The sequence below is a fragment of the Polistes dominula genome, unplaced genomic scaffold (assembly GCF_049000335.1).
Source record: "Polistes dominula isolate Pdom_NZ unplaced genomic scaffold, Pdom_raw_medaka contig_21, whole genome shotgun sequence".
NCBI classification, from domain to species: domain Eukaryota; kingdom Metazoa; phylum Arthropoda; class Insecta; order Hymenoptera; family Vespidae; genus Polistes; species Polistes dominula.
The window spans coordinates 4740845-4764682 of NW_028301061.1; the positions used below are offsets into that span (position 1 = coordinate 4740845).

Consider the following 23838-nt stretch of genomic DNA (forward strand, 5'->3'; position numbering starts at 1 on the left):
ATATTGATTAGCTATCACTTAGAAACGATGTTCGCGTTATTTTAACACGTGGAGAAAGTTTTTTCTCGTTTTAAATGAGTTTCCCAAGAATAAACGATCGATCAAATAAAAAATCTTTCTCTCTCTCTCTCTCTCTCTCTCTCTCGTTCTCTCTTTTTCTCTTTTTCTTTTTTTCTTCTTTATTTATTACTTTATCATTCTATTATATAATTTATACGATAAAAGATCTAAAGAATTAAGTACTTTATTTTTAATGAATAATTCTAATCAATTATTATTACGTATTCTGTTGTAGTTTTACTTATTATATATTTTTTTATATAATAAATGATTTCAATAATATAATAAATATAAAAACTACTAATAATTATTATTAATAACATAGGGGGGAGGGGGAAGGATAATTTTTATTATCTTTTTTCAATTAATAATATAGGATAAAATATTAATGTTTAGAAAAATAAACGGATTATTATTTGCATTATTATTATTTAAAAGATTATTCTAATCGTATTAAAAGTATTCTCATATGTGTATAATGTTTTCAGTGAAAACAACGAGTAAGTTTAAAATTATTTGTGCCTTATTATATACTTCATACCTTTACACTATTATATGTTTATGAAATTCTTTTAACTATTATAAGAGAAATTTAAAAATATAAAACATGTCTTTAAAGAAAAATAAATCATTGTAATACGACAAGCACCGAAGTCAAATCACGACAATGCAGGATAAATATGAAGATATAATTTAATTTTTTTAAAATTAGTATTCGAGGGTTTTTGGAATTACTGATTATGAAACTTTTATTATTTTTTTGGGAAATAAATTGGCGAATTTTCTTATTCAAAATTAATTCAATCTTTTTTAAAATTACTTTAGCGAAGTTGTTGACATTGCTGATTACGAATTTGATGTTATTTTGTTGAAAAACAAATTCCATTATTATTTTGATGAAAAACGTAATAGCAGACTCAAAGATAATTTTGTTTTATTTATTTTTTATTTTTTTTGTTAAAAGTTTTTATATTTGAAAATGTTTGCTTTTAGAATTATCTATTTATTACCTTATATTATATTCATTTGTAATTATATATATTTATAATTACATAAATTAGTGGATAAAATGTAAGGTTTTTACAAGTGCATATATGTACTATCGTGCATAATCTTAAATAAAAATGAAACCTGGCTCAAACTAGTTTTAATTTTTTGATCATTTATTAGGTACAGAATTAATGAATAATATAAACCTAATTATGGGGCACCAATAGGATTTGTAAATTTAAGCTTGTATAATAAAATATTTCTCTCATACCGCATCTGCGAAAAATATGTAGCAAAATATTCTTTATTAACAATTATATTCGTAATTTACGCAAATTTTTAAAAACATGATTCAATTATACTTACAGTTGAGCGAAAATTTCACATTTATGGTAGAATCGAACAAAAATTAAATCCATTATTGTAAGCATATTTAAAAAGATTATAATCTTTTTTTTTTAATTTAAAGAATTTTTTGTTTTTAATTTAAAAAAAATAATAATCATTTAAAATTTTTTTCTTAAGAAGTTAATGATCAAAATACTTCAAATTTCAGTATCATCATCTTTATATTTTTTTTGTTACTTCGCAAATTTAACAATAATTATGTATCGAAAAAAATAATACAATTACAGCAACGTTTTCAGACATCGGATGCCACTAAGATTTTTAATAATATAAACTTTAATAGGGCTAAATTATTGTGTGGAAATCTTAAAAATATGTACAATATAATAAATGCAAAAAGAAAAGAATTGGTTTTTTTTTTTTTAATTTTTTTGTTAGAGTAACACTTTTATTTGATAAATGTTAAATAAACTGAGAATAAATTTATGATTTCAGGTTTGCGAGAATGACATTTTAGTCGTTGATGTAGTTAACAAGCTTCCAGGTAAAGCTGCCGCGATACATTGGCGTGGTCAATCTCAGATTGAGACACCATATATGGATGGTACACCATTGGTAACACAGTGTCCAATATCAAGCTATACAACTTTTCAATACAAGTTCCGTGCGTCAGCTGCTGGTACTCATCTATGGCACGCACATGCCGGTACTGTTTATTTTTTGTTTTAATTGTTTTGTTATTTTCTCTATTTTCATAGAGCTAGTAAAATAATTTTTTTCCCAAAGACGTTTAACTGGTTGGATTAGAAAAAGGAAAACAGAATAAACTTCCTTCTTAAATAAAACTTGAAATATAACTTAAAAATATACGTTAAATAATATTACTAGAACAAAATGAATTTTAATTTGTAAAAATCGTTAACTTGATGAAAATAATTATCGATTTCACCGGAAATGAAACATAATAAAAGTTTTTCTTCTCTTAGACGTTTTCTTGCTGAATAAAATCTTTATTAAAACAAGGGGGAATGAATTACTAACTTAGATCACAATTTTTTTTATTAGTTATATAATTCGATTATTGTTAATTCCGGTTTCATTATGTTTGTTACTAGGTGGTGACGTTACAAATGGAATATTTGGATCGTTGATCGTTCGACAGGCAGATATTCGAGATCCTCAACGTGCTTTTTATGACGTCGATGACCCAAACCACGTGATACTAGTTACGCATTGGCAACATTCCCCGGAAATATCACTCGATCGTGGATTGACAAAGCCAGCGATACTTCTCGTCAATGGTAAAGGACGGCAAATGAATGGACCGAAAGTTCCTTACATGACATTTAATGTTGTTCCCGGACGACGTCATCGTTTCCGAGCTGCCAATGCTGGTGGTGCTGGATCTTGTCCTATTACGATTTCTATTGATAATCATTCTCTTTTCTTGATAACTTTGGATGGTCATCCTATTGAACCTCAATACGTATCATCGATTACTTTAGCTAAAGGTTTGTACAAAATTTCATTCAAACGATCGCTTTATTTTATTATATTTTACTTTTTATTTTATATTAATATTTTTTATGTATTCATATATTGATATAAAAAAAGTTTTTTTTTTATAAATTATTATTACGTTAATTAATTGAATATTATAAATATATATAATATTTAATTAATTGAATATTTTACAAATCTTATTTTTTTTGTTTCCTTTTTAAAAATTAAGCTATTACTTTGATATTTATTAGTGATTATTAAATTTTTAACAATATTATTTTAATATTTTTTACTTTATTATTTTTTTAAAGGGTATAGCCGGATAAGTATGGGAAATCTGCCCCCGTGGCTTTTTTGACTCGCACTTAGGAGATCGATTTGGTGTCGAATAAAAATAATTCACCCCAAATTCTAGCTCTTTTACTCAAACGATTCTCGAGATTTTCAAAAAAACCTGTTTTTTCGATTTTCTTTTTTTTTTAAGTAAAATTCAAAACTAATCAATAATGATTTTTTTTCTAGTTCTTAGGAGTCTAAGACATGAAAAAAAAAATATTATCATAATATTTTAACGAAAAGCCGATTTTTTGCGGACGAAAGAAAATTAAATTTTTTTTTTTAGCTTTTTTGAAATATTTCACTCACCAAAATTTGTCAGAAAATGTCTTTTATACTCCTCTATACTCAAGAATTTTTTTGAATTTTTTGAAGTGGTGGAAAAATATGAAAAAAATTGAAAACTCATTTTTTTTTCTAAAATCTCAAGTTTTAACTAACTTATATATATATATATATTTTTTTTTTGAATTTGGAATTAGACTTGATTCTGATCTTGATCTTGCAGAAAAAATAATTGCTGCCATGAATTCAAAAAAAAGATCAAGAAAATACATTAGCCTTGGAGATAGAAACTAATCGTTGGGCCAAAAGAAAAGTTCCCTTTGCAATAATAACTTTAGAGCAATTAACTGACTTTCCAGAATTATCAGAGCAAGAACTCAAAATTCTTTTCACTGGATCATATCAAATGTCTCAAGCTATATCGTATTTAGCTGAGATGATGGATGAAAACGGAATAATCACATTCCATTATTTAAAAATTACACCTAATATTATAAAATTCGAAGTCAGATCTCGACATAATAATTCGAAGACATATCGTTGTTTTATTGAATATCAGCCAGATAAGAACGATATTTCCGGAATAACTCGATATTGTTGTGATTGTGCGAATGGTAGACGCACCCCACATAACATAAAAACTTTCTATAAACTTTCTAAAACATTTCTTGAAAAGCTTTAAACCTTTCAAAAAGGTTTCTAAAAAATCTTTTTGCAAGGTGAAAATGTCCGCAAATGTCCTGTAAGAGACTTGCAAAAGATTACTCTATCAGTAAAATATTTTAGAAATGTTTCAAAAATATTTTGGTAAAATTTTTTATGAATCTTTTTCAAAATATTTTAGAATGATGCCTGCAAGGTTTCTAAAAGATTTTTTGGAAATATTTAACGAAACTTTCGCTGAAAGATTTCAAAACTTATCATGTTATGTGGGACTGTTGGATGTTGCTCTCACATTGCTGCTATCATATATTATTTATCTTACGTTCGATATTTGGTGAAAATTGTAAGACCTGCTGAGATCCTGAGTCGCCTGTTCATCGATGAAAAAGTTAGTGTCGTAGTGAATTAAAACAGTAATGAAGACTAATATAGTTACATCTTCTATTATAATTTTTATTTTTTTTACATAAGATTTAGAATAATATCTAGCCTTTAAAAAATATATAAGTACTATCTTTAAGTGTATTTTCAATAATCAATAACCCTTCTAATTACGTTAGACGGAATATATCTTAATTGTTTTATAATAATCTTTATGTTTATTCCTGGCAAAGTGTATTTTGAGTAAAAAAATATTTTTTCACATTTTTTGTTAACTGAAAACAAAATATAAGTTAGTTAAAACTTGAGATTTTAGAAAAAAAAGGAGTTTTTAATTTTTTTCATATTGTTGCTCTGAAGTTATTATTGCAAAGGGAACTTTTATTCTGGCCCAACGATTAGTTTCTATCTCCAAGGCTAAAGTATTTTCTTGATCTTTTTTTTTGAATTCATGGCAGCAATTATTTTTTCTGTAAGATCAAGATCAGAATCAAGTCTTATTCCAAATTCAAAAAAATATATATATATAAGTTAGTTAAAACTTGAGATTTTAGAAAAAAAAAATGAGTTTTTAATTTATTTCATATTGTTCCACCACTTGAGAAAATTCAAGAAAATTCTTGAGTGTAGAGGAGTATAAAAGACATTTTCTGACAAATTTTGGTGAGTGACATATTTCAAAAAAGCTAAAAAAAAAAAAAATTTAATTTTCTTTCGTCCGCCAAAAATCGGCTTTTCGTTAAAATATTATGATCATATTTTTTTTTCATGTCTTAGACTCCTAAGAACTAGAAAAAAAAATCATCATTGATTAGTTTTGAATTTTACTATAAAAAAAATAAAAATAAAATCGAAAAAACAGGTTTTTTTGAAAATCTCGAGAATCGTTTGAGTAAAAGAGCTAAAATTTGGGTGAATTATTTTTATTCGACACCAAATCGATCCCCCAAGTGCGAGTCAAAATAGCCACGGGGGCAGATTTCCCATAACTTATCCGGCTATACTCTTTGATTTAAAAAATTTCTTTTTTCCTGTGTACAATTAATATTCCAGGACTGATCACGAGATTCATATTTATTTATTTTTTTATAATTGAATGTAGTTCATTTTTGACTGATTTATATAATATTTGAAAAAATTTGGAAATAATAATAAAATAATAATTATAATCAGTGGATGTAGAAATCATTCTTACATTAATCAATTTTAAACGAAGTTTTATGAGACTGTTGTTTCTTAACTAATTATTTATAAACAAGGAATATGAACATATTTTCTGAAATAACATGAAGGATGTAACAAATAATAATTTACTTTTATTATTTTCGAAATTAATGAGAGAAAATAAAAAAAAATTAGCGGAAATATGTAGACAATAAAATTTCGTTTATCTTGTAATTTTTCTAAATATCAATTACAAAAAAAGGAATTTAATTTAATTTACCATTAAAAAATTAATATAAAATAAACAGTTAATTAATATTTTATGAGTTATTCTTTAGATTTTATAATTGTTACTAACCATTTAAGCATTGAATTAACTAAATTTGATGTATTGCGTGGCAAAATTTTGTTTCATTCCTCTATAAAAGCATTGTTTAAATTTACTTTTGAAAAAATTTGATATTTTCTAATCTGACTATCCAAGTTATCAAATAAAATTAATTGATATAATACGTTAATATTAAATGCAGAATTTTAATCCAAAATTTATTATTTTTCAATTGATCAATTATGAGTTTTGTGTTAATTATTTTGATTTTCTTAGTTTGATTTTTTATTTTCTAAAAGCTCTATTAATAACAGTCTTAATTTATATTTATTTAAAAAATTCTTGTGTAGCTGGAATTGATATAGAGTTATTGATCAACTGTATTTTTGTTTGACATTTATTGTCATTTACGAGAATATATTGCGCCTGAAGATAGGCATTATTTTATACTTTGTCACTAATGTTTCTTGTAAACGCCATCTATCAGTAAGAAAAATTGTAGCTGACAACATAATTTTATTTGTTATTTGTTAACGTTGACATTTTGTAACCTTGACCTTACACTCGAAGTATTTTTCGAAAGTTTATTATTAAAATGTATTGGTATATTAATATATATTTTTACAAAGAATCAAAATATTATAATTCTGTTGGTAATGTTGAAATAGAAAAAAAATTAGACCAAAATACAATTATAATTTTTATAACAATAATAGTAATTTATTTAATAATAAAAATAATTGCAATAACAAATTAATAATAAAAATAATTTTTGCAATCCTTTGACTGACAAAATTTAGTATTTATTTTTTTAGTTTTTTTTTTTTAGTATTTATTTAAAATTTAAATTCTTATTGTGAAATTTTAGTTTCTTTTAATTGCAATCTAAATTAACTGATCAATATTCAGCTATTTCTTTAACTGAAAAAAAATCAAAATTGTTGTAAGATTTAACTGACATGAAAAAAAGTTCAAATGTAAAGGTTAATACATGCTTACATGCATCAGTAACTTTCAATGGGAAGTTTCAAAAACTCAGCTTTTGATAAATCGTCTTTGCTTGTAGCATTATCAATGATGTATAATGTGTTGTCTATATTCGTGCGCTATTTGACATTATATGCAACTACATACTTATCTAAATCACATTTGCAATGATCTATTTCCGAAGATGCCATACTTTTTGTAAATTATGGATCTTTTTTAAAATATTCATCAATGTCCTTTTTTTGGTTTTAAATATTTTATTAGATAAACCATTACTTATCTAATAAAAAAAAAAAACATTAACATAGGATTTTCATTTTTTTATTCTTTTATTGAAATTCGTACATTGTTGTGGTAATTTTTATTAAAAAAAATTATATCCTAAAAGATAGATACTCTTATCAAATTTTGTCCTAAAAAGTCAAAAGATGGTACAGTTTTGATTCAAATGATAAAAAAGTTATTTTAATAGAAAAGCTTTACGCTATTTTTACGTTATAAATTTTTTTAACAGGTGAGAGAGCAGATTTTGTGCTAAAAGCAAGCAAAATGATTTCTTCATATTGGATGAAAATAAAAACTACGAAGGAATGTGGAACAACAATTCCCGTTTATGGTGCTGCGATTGTTAAATATAAAGGAAGTCCTGTGGATAATTTACCAAATATGAATTCAGATGACTCTTTGATAAATCAAAACGAAAATCTTGAATTGGAAACAAGTCGAATCGCAATGACGACAATTCATAAAGAGACGTGTAACAATCCTGAGAATCTTTGTCTCAACAAAATTCAAGGAATACGTAAAATGCCAAAATCACTTATTACCAAAACCGATGTGACTATTTATTTACCGATTAATTATATTATGCAATCGACTGATTCGGAAGGTTTGTAATTAGAAACACGCTTTGATGAATTTTAATAATTTAATAAAATATATTTCTTTTTAATATCATTTAACTCTTAAAGTGCACATGGGGTGTTTGACGCCCCAACAAATTTTTGATCTCTCGAAAACGGTACTGAATTCGAAAAAATGAGTTATTTTTCGCCATCGAGTGTTAATTCAGATGGATATAAAACCTATTCCATTTTAAAAAAGATGTATCAAACTACTTTTTAAAAAATTGCGAGGTCTAAATATTAAATAGCGGCTTCAGGAGACGCGTTCAAACACGTTGGTGTGTCAAACACCCACAGTGCACTTTAACTAACTTTTACCAAGTGTGCATTTTAAGGGTTAAATGAGTGCACAAAAAATTAATAGAAATATTACACTTTAAATTAACACTGCTACAGATCATATTCAACCTTCCAGGGATTAAATACATTCTTTTGAAAAGTTTATTTTTTTCTACAAATTTGTTCTCTTAAATTATTGCAATAAAAATCGAATCTTCGTAAAAATATTATTCTTAAACTATAATAATATCAATACATGACAATCTGATTATGCGATTGTTGCTATAGAACGATGAAAAATATTCATTGATTATAGTTTGAAATATTAGCTAAAATACTTCTTGCATAAAATTTAATTATTGATGAAACTTCTTCAATGTGGTAGAAAAATAATAAATTATGCTATGTTTGACCAATAATGTCACGCATCTTTGCGTGCCACGAGTTTTGTGTGAAGGCTTACTTGTTTAAAATCAATCACACTTCTTTCAAATTATTGTTATTCAATTTTGGCCATATTTTCCAAACAAATTCTTAAAAAATATTTGAATCAACTAAATGTGTAATTATTTTTTACTATACACTATATCCTAAATATGTATAATTATAATCGAGAAAACATTTCAATAATTGTTGACAAGAAAGAAGATATGATTTGCAAAAGGTTTAATTAGAGTGCAAAATGGTAAATATGATCTGCATATTTGTTAATTTGGAGGAAAAAATTTGTAAAATGATATGCATGAATATGAAAAATAAAGGTTCGTATTATTTGTTTTTTTGTTTTTAGAAAATGGTGGTGTTGATATCAAATCCTTAAATATAAACAATATTACATTTACTTATCCATCGTCACCGTTATTGACGCAAAGTGGTGACATACCGGAAGATTTGTTGTGTACAGGAAACGAAGAAGATGATCGTAACGAGAACAACGAAACTTCGTTGTCTTCGCGAAAATGTCGTAAGAATGGTAACAAAGATGCTAATGACACATGTGAATGCGTACATATTCGTTACATTCCTCTCGGAGCAACTGTTGAAATTATACTTTGGGATCAAGGTAATTATATTTATTAATTTCTTGTTTGTTCTATAAGTTCGATTAATTGATGAATTGAATGAAGAATACTTTTACCTAAAATGTTTTATAGGAATGGAATAGTTTATTATTAACCAGATTTTAATACTAAATTATATTTAATAATTGAAGTTTTGGTTTCTGAATATAATTTAATTAATTAATATTAACATTACGTTATTTTACATTAATATTAAGAAACATGTATATGCGTTGACGACCACGTTAGTTATTTTTACCAAACGCATATATGTGTCCATAGCACTCAGAGGGTTAAAGAAGGTGTATTTATTAAATTAATCAAGAAAATCGTGTTGGTTTTTTATCTATGTACATTTATTTCAACTGACAATGAGTTAAAAAATATTTTATTGGGTTATGCTAAGATTACAAAATAAAATTTGCCTATAATGTGTTAGTAAATGATCTGTAACATTGCATGATCAAACGCTTGTGTAAACATAAAACTTATAAACATTAACTATCGTGTTTTATCTTTTCGGTAATTATTAAAATCAACAGTTAGTGTATTTTTTTTTTTCATTGAAAATTTCAATATTTGTTTCGAGATAGTTGAGTGAAAACTAAAAGATTTCACAAAGAAAATCGTTTACATAATTTTCGTAAAAAGTAATAAACACGGAAATTGAAAACCAATATTTCCAAATAAACACTATCGTGCATATTTTTCAATAACAAGTTTTAGATAGATCATCGTTTAAGGTTTCGTTTGACGATAGAATAAGTAAATAAAACTAGATAGAGTAATCTTGTTAATTAGAAATGATTATCTCTTCTTATAATCTGAAATGAACTTAGCTTACCTGGCGTTGTCCTTGTGAAAAGAGATATAAAAAAAAATAATAAAAAAGCATATTTTTCGAAACTTGTATTTACCTTCATATTGCATTATAATAATAAAACGTGTGCAATAAAATTTTTAAATGATATCATAACATTAACATTAAAGTGGAATTATAATAATTCTACAAACATAATAATAATAATAATAATAATAATAATAATAATAATAATAATAATAATAATAATAATAATAATAATAATAATAATAATAATAATAATAATAATAATAATAATAATAATAATAATAATAATAATAATAATAATAACCAAACGGAAATTTTTAATCAGGATGTGGTACCGTTTTAATTTTTTATTTATGTTTCATTTCGTATTTTAACTGAATCTATTTTTCATTAGAATTTTTTGAAAAAGTTTACCATGAAATCAGTATTTCATCAATAATTTTAAAGATCGATAAAGCAAAAGAGAGATGATGTTTGTAGGTCACAAGCCTTGACATCTGGGATCTTGATCCGGTTTTCCGTGAAAGTTGAATGCATTGATTTTGTACTCTGTTATTTTTCTTTCTTATTACTTTCCCTTTCTATTCCATAAATTGTAACGATCTCAGTTCTGTCGATTTAAACTTTTCTCTCTTCCCCCAAGGGAAATAGCATGCAGATGTATAACTTTATTTATGCGATTTAGAAATTGTGGGGTTGTAGTATACAAAAAAGTGTGTCACATAAATCGGAAGTCGGTGACGATTCAACTTGGAACAGTTCCTCTTTAAATATATTATATATGGTGACTTATTTGGGATATGTATTTACATTGTTGGATTATTTTTCGTTTATTATAATGTATTTTTATCTAATTTAATGTATTTTAATTCAATTCAACGAGATACGAACGTATACAATTTTTTCTAATTATTTTCTTATTCGGCTTTTGGTTTCCAAAAATGTCCAATTTTTTCTGAGACTGTGTAAATTTGCCAAGGATCATAAGTTGGTCTTATCTACACATTATTTCATAGAAAATTATTTAATCGAAAATTAGGAGAAGAAAGGAAAATGTTGATCATTTAAAAAAAAAAGTATTATAACTTTAACATTTTCAAATATATTTTGGTTATTCAAACAACAACAAAAAAATAAAATTTTCATAAAGGCCTGGTAAGTCCCGGTAAAGTTCGGTAACGTTCGCAAAGGTTTGATAAGTTTCGGATGGTCCGGAAATGTCTACTAAGGTTCGAATGTTTTCGAAAAAGTTCTGAAAGGTCTTCAAATCAATAATAATACTCAAAACTTTACTTATATTTCTTCGTAAAAAAATTTGAAATGTTTACGAGAAAACATAAATTTTACTGTCATTGCTCACATGTATGAATAATTCCGATTACAAAAATAAAATTGTACTTCTGATGTTATTTCGTTTTTATAATCTTGCTTACAAATTTGGTTATGTTCAATTCTTAAACTATTTATATTCTAAATCTTCAATCTTTTTTGGTATTTAGAGAATAGAATGTTTCACATTAAAGTATCTTTTTTTTTCAACACTTCTTTTATAAAATTTCTTTTTTGAATTCTTGAAATCTTTTTCACACCAATTCTCTCTGTTGATTGTCTTTTTACGTTATTTAGAACTGTAATATATTATTTAAAAAATAAAAAAAATGTATTTAAACGATATTACTCCAATAAGTATTATTATTTTACATTTCAATAAAAATACAATAAACACAAAGATATTTACCGTTTTTACTATAATATTATTGCAACAAAAAATTCGATTGAAAATACCGCGAAAGGAAACACATAACATGTTATGAATGTTCTTTACATGCTGCAAGCGGAATGAAAGAACACGTAAACATTGCATCATACGTCGTATTTGCTGATTTAAGTTTGAAAATGATGTTTGTGCGTGCAGTAATTTTGAAGTAATTAGGCTAATTGAGATTACCTACTGACCGACATTCTCTCATCTTTTCCTTGGTGAATGACGTGTTTAAAATATCATACATTCATACTGTCGACTGTCCATTGAAGAAAGAATGTATTTTTATTCCTTTGAACAAGGTGAACAGATATATTATTATTTTTCTGATTATTTTCTTTTTCGATTTTGGATTTCTACAATTTCCCAATTTCTTCCTAGACAGTTGGTTACCCAGGACTGCAAGTGGAATAGGTTATCATTATCTTATCAATTACCATTTCATTGACCATCATTTTATTGACAATATTAACTTGTTGTTATTGCAACATTTATAGTATAAGCGATGTTGCTATACTTTCTGAGTTGCTATACTCAGAAAGTGGCCCAAGTCCATTTTCCAAAAAAAATCGAGTTAGCTATCATAATAGTTACATTTTTATATTCTGAGAAGATACTTGTTACTAATATATTTAAATTCATTAAGAATTGGTAATGCCAAAATTTTCCAGTTAATGAAGTGATGAAAAAGTTTATTTTAAAAGTGGTCTTAGTCCAATCATAGCCATCAAAAACATATTGTTTCAAAAATAATGTTAATTTAGCGTATTGGAATGATAAATTTGACACCTTTATAAACCAAAAAACATTATTCTACTATGTGTGTGTTATTTGTTATCTATATTTTTAAATTTAATCTAACGCAAACATTTCAATATCTCAATTCGAACATAAATGGATTTAGACCACTTTCAAAATAAGCGGTTGATATAATGTTTAGTAATTGTTGGTACAAGCAACCAGTGGCTGATACTACATAGATAAATTGATTGAAATTAAAAATTAAGTTTTTTCGTATGAATATGATTTTCAAAAAAATATATTGGTTGGTGCATATGAAATGTCGGATTGTTTTTACGTACAAACGTTTCTCTTCCTGTTTTCGTTATGCTTTGGTTTTTGGCGTAACCTCGTTTATAGTCGTACTGTCCATCGCCAGAGTCACATTTCAACAAAGGGGATTTTCTCAAAAGTGTTCCCTTTTGTAATTTGTTTTGAATTTTGTACCGATATGAATTCAACCGATATTCAGGTAATTTTTTTGTATGAGTATAAACTTGGTAATAATGCTGCAAAAGCTGCACGCAATATAAACCAGGCGTTTGGGGAGAATACTGTTAACGATCGAAAAGTGCAGGGTTGGTTTGGAAGACCCAAAACGACCGTGAAAAATGATGATCTGAAGGCATTGGTGGAAGTGAATCCAACTGTATCCACGAGGGAACTTGCTGCCAGGATGGAAGTTAACATACAACGATATTGCGACATCTTTCTAAAATTGGCAAGTTGAAAATCCGACATTTCATATGCACCAACCTAATATATGTGAAAATCAGTCGACTTTATTATTATTTATTATTAATGAAACTCAACTTTTTTTTAACCAGTTAATCTGTTTTATTATACCTTGTCATCGAAATGTCAATAATCTACGAGATATTTGACATTTTAATAAAAAATATTGGGTTCTATTAAAGAATCACCTTATACAGTAATGAAATAAAATGTCAAATATTTCGTAATGTATTGACATTTCGATGACTTTGGGTTAGTATTTTTATTCGTAGAATAATACAATTGACCGATTGATTTAAAACAAATAGGTAAAAAGAATTTGTTTTCCAAATGAAAAAAGACTTCATAGGAAAAAATTTTATTCTATATTTTCGATTTAGTTTTAAATGGAATATTAGCCACTGCGAATTAATATGTATGATTGACTTTAGAAAAGAACATGGAACGCAAAAACAATAAAGAAAATTCCTATGAATGTGCATATACTATTTGAAAATATTTTACAAATGTAATTATCTTGTGTTTCAATAATTTACAATTCAATATTATTTTCGTTTTACATTTCTAAAAATTGCTCTGTGTTTTCTAATTATTTCTTACCCTTGTTGATGTTACACATTTTCTTAAATAAATTTAGTAGTTCCGGTTTAATCAGTTCGGTTTTAATACATAGTTTTCTTACTAGAAATATTTCATTATTTTCTATTTATTTTATGTTAAAGATTACAAGTGTATTATTAGATTTTTATTTATGGGGTCATTTGAGTACAATTGTATATTTGATATCCATTGTCAGCATTGAAAAATTTGTCGAAAGATTCAATTCATACCTAGAATTTTTGAAAGATTACGGAATTCAACGATGGTTAGCTTGCATACAAACTGAGGATGGTCATTTCAAACATCTTCTACGAAGAAAATTTGTCTTGAATTATTGAAATGTGAAAGTTAATTTTAAAACAAAGTCAAATAGGATATATGTTTATAAGGATTTTATTCATTGTTTTTTGTGTCTTCTGTCCATTATTAAAATTGATTCCACGTATTACAGAACACTACTAATACACAATGCAAATGAATATTTTTATTGACGTTTCGTGCTAGTGTTGTGTTCTTTTAAATCTATACATTTGTTATCTTGTAAAGTTCACTTTTTCATTTTTTCCATCATTATTTAAAAAATACTCGATGTGAAAAGAGTATACTAAATAATTTAACATACACACACACAATCTTGACGTAATATATCTGAAAATGTAATATACGATAATAGAACAAATACTGATCATTAGATGCAATAAAATTCGATAAGATAGATACGACTATTGTCGATGAAATAATTATCGGTAACCTAAACGTGTCAGAGTAAATAAATATTGTCAGAGATATTCGGCGAGGGTGAAATTGTGTCGATAAAGTGATTGTCAATTAAATGATTATCGATGAAGCAAGAGAAAGTTGAGTGAATTTCCCTGTGGTCCCTAATAGAAAACGTGGTCAGTAAGGTTAAACCTAGTTCATTGAATCATGTGGCCACAGCGAAACTGCACATCCTCTAAATCTGCAGGTACTATCGATTATTCCAAAGTTTTACATATTATCTGGTGAGATAGAGTAATAAATAATTTTGTAGATGTTTATCTGGAAAAGAACAAATAAAAACAGTCACCTTTTGCAAAATAAATGTCAACCCATATAATCGATCTGTTAAAACCTTTTATGCGCGTTGTTTATTTTATAACACCTTGGTTTTTATCGCTTCGAAGGAAATAAAAAAAGAAAAATGAACAAATATTTATAATAAAAATTTAAAAGAAAATTTTTTTGTAACTTAATAACTTTTTTTTCTAGCTGGAATGGATGATCTTGTTTACCATCTGCACGGATACGATTTTTACGTTGTCGGAATTAACAAATTCGATCGAAGCATGTCTATGGATGAAATTAAGCTACTTGATAGGAAGGGATTACTTTTTTCCCGTAATTTGGATTGTGCACCATCGAAGGATACGATAACAGTGCCGAAATTTGGCGCTGTTGCAATCAGATTAAAAGCAAATAATCCTGGTAATATTCGAAAGCTTTCGATTTACAACCATATCTAATATTCGTTTAATCGAATTATTAATATCTTTTGACAAATTTAATTTTTAATCATTCATTTTGATTATATAGGTAGAACATTAATATTTATTATTTCGTATTTAGGATATTGGATGTTAAGAGACGAACACGCTGTTGATTGGACACGTGGGCTTGATATTATCTTACAAGTTGGTCAACCTAATGAAATGATACCAGCTCCACCAGATTTTCCAAAATGTGGTTCATTCGTCGGACCCGATTACTTTTTAATATAGATTTCTTAATATTACTTCATTATATGATTTATCCGTGTGTATGTATATGTTTGTAAATAGTTGTATATAATGTAAAATTATATGTATAAGTTTGCTGTGAGTACATAATATAACGCTGTTCGAACGGTTATGCCTTTATCTTGCTGCCAATAAACTATTTACATTTATCTTGTTACGTGAAAGTTTATCTACAGCTTTAATAATCATTAACGCATTTAATTGTTTATTATTTAATTGGGTATATTTTCTGCAGGGCACAAATTTACGCTTTATTGCGGAATTATACACTAGCAAAATATCTGCTTACGATTAATGTATTTGTTTTTTTCTTTTTTTTCAGAACAATTGAGACAATTTTAGTAATATATATTTTTTGTTTATTTAAAATTTACGTTTTTTTTATCTTCTTATAGTTTGAAAAATTGAAATCCGAATTACTGAATTACGTGAGATTTGCGGTATTACTTTAATATTCGTACGTTTGATATTCGTTTACTTTGTTTTTAATTTTACTTCGAGTCCCATAAGTTGTGTATTTTTCAAATATTCTGTGATTCCTTCACTTTAATTTATATTTTTGTGCATGTATTTTTAATTATTATTTTTAATGTTTGTCAAACGATGTAAAAATAAATTTATTCGTATCTAATGTTTGTATTACAAATTAAAAACTATTTCTTCTTTATCCAAAAAAATAGTATCCGTTTTTAAATTATTTTTGTCCGAATTTATAGTATACATTTGCAAGTAATTGCAAATTTCGATTATTGAGATGGAATATTTTTTACAAAATTTTAAATTAAAAATAATATTAATCAAAACGAAATTAGGTCTTATCTAGGGATTCTTGGATACAAATCAAATTAGCTGGTAACCGTTATTCACAACGAAGTTTTGTTTAAATGATGTGACAAATCTCGTGGGAATTTCCTCTTCCAGATGACATAATTGATTTTATACACGTTTGTTATATAATAGAAACGTTTTCAAGTGTTTCTCTGTATAATTCATTATAAGCCTTTTGAATACACATTAAATATGCTCATTAATTGTATTAGACGAAGTTTTAGTGTAGCAGTGGAATGGTTGCCAAATAATTTTTGGTCATTCGTAAACACATTTAATATTAAAAAAATCCGTTAAATAATGCAACTATAATTCTGTAAAATGATTTAATCTTACAAGTCAGAGAACTTAAAAGAGATTTTTGAAAATACGTCAATCGAGCAAAGTATCCCAATATCATCAAAATTAGTGAATATATCTACTCTTGCTTTGGATATATATAATTATATGAATTGGCTTTTTCATATTAAAATTTGACGAAAACTGAACAACGTTACCTATTTAATGATTCTCATATTAAAAATTCATTATCATTATTTTTATCTGGAAACAAAATAAATTATGAACGGTTGATTGAAAACAGACGTACACATTTTTTACTAATTACATTATAAGAAAATAAAGTTTCATTTGTATATTTTTTCTTTTTAATTTTAAAATAATAAATATTAATAAAATATCATATTAATTGAATATTTTTTTCCCCAATTGTCACCTATTAGCACATAAGATACATACTTAAATGTGTTAAATAACACATTTAGTAAGTTAAGTAATTTAAGTTAAGTAATAATGTGTTAAGTAACACATTTAGTAAGTTAATCCATTATCCGACACAATACAAAAATACAAAAAAATAAAATTTAATTAACTGTACAATGATATTCATACAAACCAATTGGAACTACTTATTTTTTCCATAATTGTTGTTGTTTTTCTTTAAAAATAGATTAGATATGTGTGTAGTACTATCTCATTTTTTTAATAATTTTATTTTATTCTGAAGTTGCAGTTATTAAAAGAAAATAATTTTAAAATGAGTCCCAAAAATGGAAAATTGGAGAATAATGGGTTAAGTAATTTTATTAGGTAGATAGTGTTACATTTTTAGGACAAAATGTCTATAGCATATAGAATAAAATTAGCCACCTTTAGTATAGATTGTATACAATTGAAAAATTCGAAATGTAAACTGTTTAAATCCGTTTATATGTTAGGATAGATTTACCAATTGACAGATATAAGATATGCATTTAAAATTCTTTCTCTGCTTAAAAATATCAAAAAGTGTATGTAAATTTAGACAAAAGGATTTTCAAAATAATCCTTATATTTTTTCCAAAATAATCCTTATAGAGTTTCATCATATTGAAGCAATTATAAAAAACATACGTATTAAGAAAAGGTAAATTTAGTAGCTCACTAGCCGAAAATCCAAGCTCAGTACAAAAAATAAAATAAAAGTTTAAAAAACCATTAAAAAGACCTATATGAACCTATAGGATACCACTATAGGGAACGATAGCAATGAGTCACGTAATAAAGTTACAAACAATGCAATCAAAAATACTAAAAAACATAGTTGACGTACCATGATTTATACGAAAGTATCTACATCTAACGACAGTAATGGATGAAATACAAAATTTCACTATAAAATATTAAATATGCAACTTTGCTCCTGCCATTTTTTTTTCGAAATTCAAGGTTTTATTATAAAAAACTGGTTATGCATTTATGATTCAAAGTATTATCTATCGTTGGTTACTACTTTGTCTTATCATTTGAACATTGTACAAATTCTATCTTGAAAAAAAACTGTTCATCTTTTGAAGTGATTCACGAATCGATGCAATTTTGTACGAAGAATTGTAATACCAGAATTGCTGGTCAACTAGGTTATATATTATTGATCGAAACAAGCGATAGTTAGAGGGAGTAATGTTTAGAGAATACAGCGGGAGGATGGAGGGTGGAAATTCCCATATCAACGTATCCAAGTTGACTCCTTAATAAACATGGGATTGAGAATTGTCATGGTGCAAAATCACTTTATCGTATTTCTCGTTGTATTTCGGTCGTTTGTCTTTCAATACTCGACTCAAATGCATTAATTGTGTTCGATAATGATCACCTGATTGTTAACACAAGTCTTCATTAAGTAATGCTTCCAATTCTGCATTTTCAAAAACTTTTACTTTCTTAACCACTATGCCAGTCTTCGACGTGAAAATCATCGTTCTTGAAGCATTGAAACAACTCACGATACATTCTTTTTCTAATAGGGATATCATTATGAAAACATTCGATGAGTCTCAGCCGCAAATGTCTTCATATTGAAGCAGAAAATTAAAACCTCACGCAAATGACGAGAATTTGGCTCATAAACTGACATTTTTCGATCTATAATAACTTTTAATTGAAACAAATCGAATAATGTTTCAATGGGCTTCTGTTGACAAATGGCAAAACTTATTGTATTATTTCTATAATCTATTTAATAATGAAATATCATTATTTTCAGTGACAGAACGCATTTCCATTTGAACGACTGTGTAAACAAATTCAATTGAAATAAATGTATTTTTTCTTTGAAGGTTCAAATTAATTTGATTAGTCACAGTAGAAATCGGTATACATGAGAGTATCTGTAGGCTTATTAGTTTTTAAGAATAGTAATTCCAAATATACAGAGTGTAACAGAATAAATGAGAAATACTATGAGATAAATTCAGTACGTTGAAACAAGAAAAAAAAAGTTCTTATAAACATATGTCTTATTTGACCTTGTTTCGAAGTTATAGCGAATTGGAGTTTTAATGATGAACTGAATGCACTTACATTCGCAAGAGTTATTCAAAATGATCTCCTTATACTTGTACAAAAGTTTGCAGTTGTTTTGCAAGCGATTGCCTTATTCTCTCTATATTTTCAACCATTGCTCGGATATGCTGAAAGCTTTATTCAATCCTTTCACGAGATCTTTCCATACTGTCTATGGACTTTTTATAAACGATGTATTTTAAATAACTGTACAGTAAAAATCCAGCGGAAAAGACCATACAATACGACTACCACGATCTATACACTTGTTTTGAAATCGTTCGTTTAAAAATTACCTGGTTAGAATCGGTAGAAATGCGGTAGTGCTTAATAGTGCATAAAATACATGCGGCTTTTTAATATCCAATGGAACGTCTTTTTATTTCCATTTATCGCAATAATCATAGCGATAGAAAAACTATACGCATTATTTTCTATAACTTCGAAACAAGGTAGAAAAGGATATATGTTTATAAGAATTTTTTTGTTTTGTTTTGATGTGCTGAAGAAATTCCGATAATATTTTCTACTTATTCTATTACACACTGTATATTATATAATTGATATATAATTTGAAAAATGATAGTTTTTGTATGCTATCCCCATCCTAAGATCATACCGGTGCCCTTTGATACATATGGTAATAATATTATAATAAATACAACCTACAATTATCTTACTCTTGATACTCTGCATTCGTTTCATTCTCTCAAAATGTAGTTTTTTTAAGGTTTCACTTCTAACACGTTTGATCTGCACATATGATATTTTTTTCTTTAAGGCAACAATATGGAAAAATCATCGAAAATTGTTAAATCCAATATTCAAGGAAAAATTTCTTTCTAACCATATGGGCAAGATAATAAAACATTCAAACAGATTGGCACAAATTCTAGAAATTTCGAATGAAAAAGAAATAGACATCTCTTATTAGATAAATCTTATTACTTTGGATACGATATATGGTAAGATTTTAAAATATTTGAAAATTTAGGAAATTTCTTTAAAAACCAAAAAATTTTAAAATCTCTTTTATTATAAGAAAATTTTTTAATATTTGTTTTTTTTTTTTTATTGACAGATACAATTTTTGACCGGGATTTTAATTTCCAAAATAATTCAGAATGTGGACTTTGTGACAATATTTTAGTGTAATAATGATAAGAATAAATTTCAATTTGTAATAGTATCCAATTTTATAATATAACATTTTCTTTTTTTTCTGATTTTTATTTTTATTCAGTATAATAGACATAGCGACCCAAAGGATCTAAAAATTTTGGTTGCATCCAGATATCATTTTCTACAATCAATCTGTAGGAAAAAGATTTCGAGAAGCTTTATCACACTTGGATAAAATCACCTCAGAGGTATAAAAAAAAAAGGAAAATTGTTTATCTGAACAATTTCATTTTAAACACAATATTCTGTTTCAACATTAAAATACATATATAAATTTCACTATATTATAACTTTTATAAATATGCACACAAAAGGAACACGGTGCACGGTATTACCGAAATAAAATGCCGCACGTGACGCCCACCTTTTGAGGTTATGTAGCTGCTTATAATACGCACGAGTAAACGAGACGCACGCACGCACCACTCAAGAATAGTCCGGGAGCTAGCAACGTTTTCGAGAGAGAATTGTGGGTAAACTGATTTTTTGATATGTCGTTCTTCTTGATCTTTCGGTTAGAGCTTGCACTACTTGGCTGGCCGTAGGTCTTGCGTGTACTAGTGCGCATCCTACCTGTACAGGTAATAATCCTAGATTTTAAAAGAATGTTGAGAAGCCTAATTTTCTATTTATTGACTTTAGATAGATTTATCAAACATAAATTTTTTATTGCCATGCACTTTTCTCATTGCTAAATATCTGCCATATGCGATTTTTTTTAAATAAAAAATTAAAAGTATCTTGGTATGCATGTAATTTTAATAGGATATCGTTTTATAGGATACCTTATTGTAGGACGGTTCCCGCAATTATGAATCGTGTTATAGCGAAACAGTGTCATGAGATATCGTGTTGTTGGAGGATTTACCGCAATTTGTGAATCGTGTTATAGCGAAATCGTGTCATGAGATACCGTGTTATTGGAGGGATACCTGCATATTAGTGTCAGAATTTTAGGACGGTTCAACCCAAAATTTTCATGAAAACCGTGTCCTCATATGCGACTTACTTTATCGGGCCACTACTGTTTACAACGTCATAGAATCTGCGAACCGAGATTCGAACGAATTAGGCATGTTGTACCGTTTTTTTTTTTTTTTTTAAATATTTTTTTCATATTTGAAATTGGGAAATACATGACAATTGCATTTAGTATACTTTTATATATTGTTAACGGCCATACCATGATGAAAGCACTAGTTTTCGTCCCAGTCGCGTAGAAAGCGCCGTTCGGTTCGGTACGCGTCCGCAAGTTCACGCCCTAATTTAGCAATTATCCCAAAGTAAATTAAGAATAACTTACTAAAATCACGTATGTGATAGATATTGATCGGAAATTCTTAAATTGTGACAAATTCTTGACATAGAAAAAGTATTTGATAAGGTTTGGCAATATGCTGTATTATATAAAATGATTAAATACAAGTATCCAGACGTCCTTATTAAATTCATACACTTCTATCTTAAAGACAGACACCTAATAGTAACAGTGGAAGGCGAAAAATCTACCAAACGTAAAGTCAGAGCAGGCATACCATAAGGATCAGTTCTTGGTCCGAAGCTTTTCACCATCCATGTAAATGACATACCAAAATTTGAAAAAAACTAATACTGCTTTATTCGTCGACGATTTAGCCATATACTCACACTCTTTCTCAGCACTAATAGCAGCGAAACAATTGCAAATACATATCTCCTTATTAGAAAAATACTACAGCAACTGGAAAATAAAAGTAAATGAAACCAAAACAGAAGTAATTGAAATTAGTAAAAAATACAATGACATAAAACTCTTTCAGTCAATCACAGTATATGGCCATCCAGTTGTACCCGAACTCTCAGTGAAATATTTAGGAGTCCACATCGATTGTAAACTAACATATCATATGCATATAAAACAAATCATAACGAAAACATATGCAGTAATTAAAAAATTATATCCATTGTTAGTAATAAACTCACCACTATCGTCTTCAAACAAGAAACTCATATATAAAACAATACTAAGGCCTATAATTACATATGCTGCACCTGTCTGGTGCAATGCAATTTGGTAAATTACCAATTTATATACCACAACTAATAATTGTAACTCTAACCAAAGCATAAACTTGATAATATTATATAAGAACTGTAGATTAAACTCTTAGATTAGAGTAGGTGCTACAATCTAAAAGTAAAACTGTTAAGTGCCTTTATATATTTGTAAAAATGTATTCATGTACACACTATTGTTATTATTTTTAAATAAAAAGTTATAAAAAAAAAAGTTCTCGTCCGATCACTAAAGTTAAGCAGCACTGGGCACGGTTAGTACTTGGATGGGTGACCGCTTGGGAACACCGTGTGCTGTTAACACTTTTTTTTAACAGGTTGAATGCCACGGGGGTCACCGATGACCGGCACTTAACTTGGCTATGAAGCCATGGAGGCCACCAGTGATCGGCGTGCCCAGATTAATAGAAAAATATTCCACATCGTGGCGTCACGGACAATCCCAGTAAAATTGCCGTGGCATTCAACCTGTTAATAATTTCTATGATATTCCTTATGTATATTTAACACGTTCAGTGCGTATACGCCCCACGTTGAACTTTTCGTTCAAGTCGCTTGAAATTTTCATTGAAAAACGAAGAATTTCTTTTTAATTTATTGTAAAGTCAAATATAGACAAAAAAAATATAATCATGAAAAACTAAACATTGTTGTCTATTATAACAAAGTAAAATTCTATGTAATATGTTTTCGATCTAATGTCGTCCTACTGTACTTCTTTACCTAAAGCTTTATGTAAGATCAATTTTTAAAGTAAAACTGTTTAAAGTGACATTAAAAAGAGACAAACATATACATCTATAGAATTTAACTGCCGAGAAAATGAGATAGAATACAGTATACAGTACTAACAATATTATAAAAAATAAACCCAACAATTATGTTCTACTTTTTATACTCTGCATTTGTCATATCTCTCGAAATTTAGTTTTCTGAAGGTTTCACTTCTACCGCGTGTGAATTGCACACATGTTTTTGTTCTGCTTTTTTTTATTTTTTTTTTTGCTTTTCAGTTCACAAAGTTGATTCCCCTTCCTCCTTCCAAGGTCACTTCGTTCAATTACTGACTCACAAATTAGCGCTGTAAACGATGATATAAGCCAAATTTGACCCATACATCCAAAAAGGTTCGCCATCCTGGCCTAGAATCTTCTAAAT

At 27.2% G+C, this 23838-nt stretch overlaps 1 protein-coding gene and 1 long non-coding RNA gene across 4 annotated transcripts in view; one reads left to right on the plus strand and one right to left on the minus strand.

The window, feature by feature from the left end:
* Positions 1 to 15949, plus strand: part of LOC107073174 (multicopper oxidase 3) — a 45318-nt gene extending 29369 nt beyond the window's left edge. For both annotated transcript variants that reach the window (XM_015333689.2, XM_015333690.2), the window contains 6 exons: positions 1894 to 2104; positions 2514 to 2909; positions 7560 to 7934; positions 9020 to 9292; positions 15266 to 15481; positions 15623 to 15949. In XM_015333689.2, coding sequence (XP_015189175.2) covers positions 1894 to 2104; positions 2514 to 2909; positions 7560 to 7934; positions 9020 to 9292; positions 15266 to 15481; positions 15623 to 15774 — 1623 coding nt within the window. In that variant the 3' untranslated portion in view covers positions 15775 to 15949. The remainder of the gene's footprint in view (positions 1 to 1893; positions 2105 to 2513; positions 2910 to 7559; positions 7935 to 9019; positions 9293 to 15265; positions 15482 to 15622) is intronic.
* A 4763-nt stretch (positions 15950 to 20712) lies between these two features.
* LOC149031436 (uncharacterized) lies at positions 20713 to 22462 on the minus strand. 2 transcript variants are annotated; one of them, XR_016177812.1, is made up of 4 exons: positions 22161 to 22462; positions 21809 to 21886; positions 21411 to 21670; positions 20713 to 21198 (listed from the first exon to the last, which is right to left on the minus strand). It is a non-coding gene; the product is annotated as an uncharacterized LOC149031436 (long non-coding RNA). The 2 variants fall into 2 exon arrangements; XR_016177811.1 differs by having other exon boundaries at positions 21809 to 22462.
* Positions 22463 to 23838: the final 1376 nt, after the last annotated feature.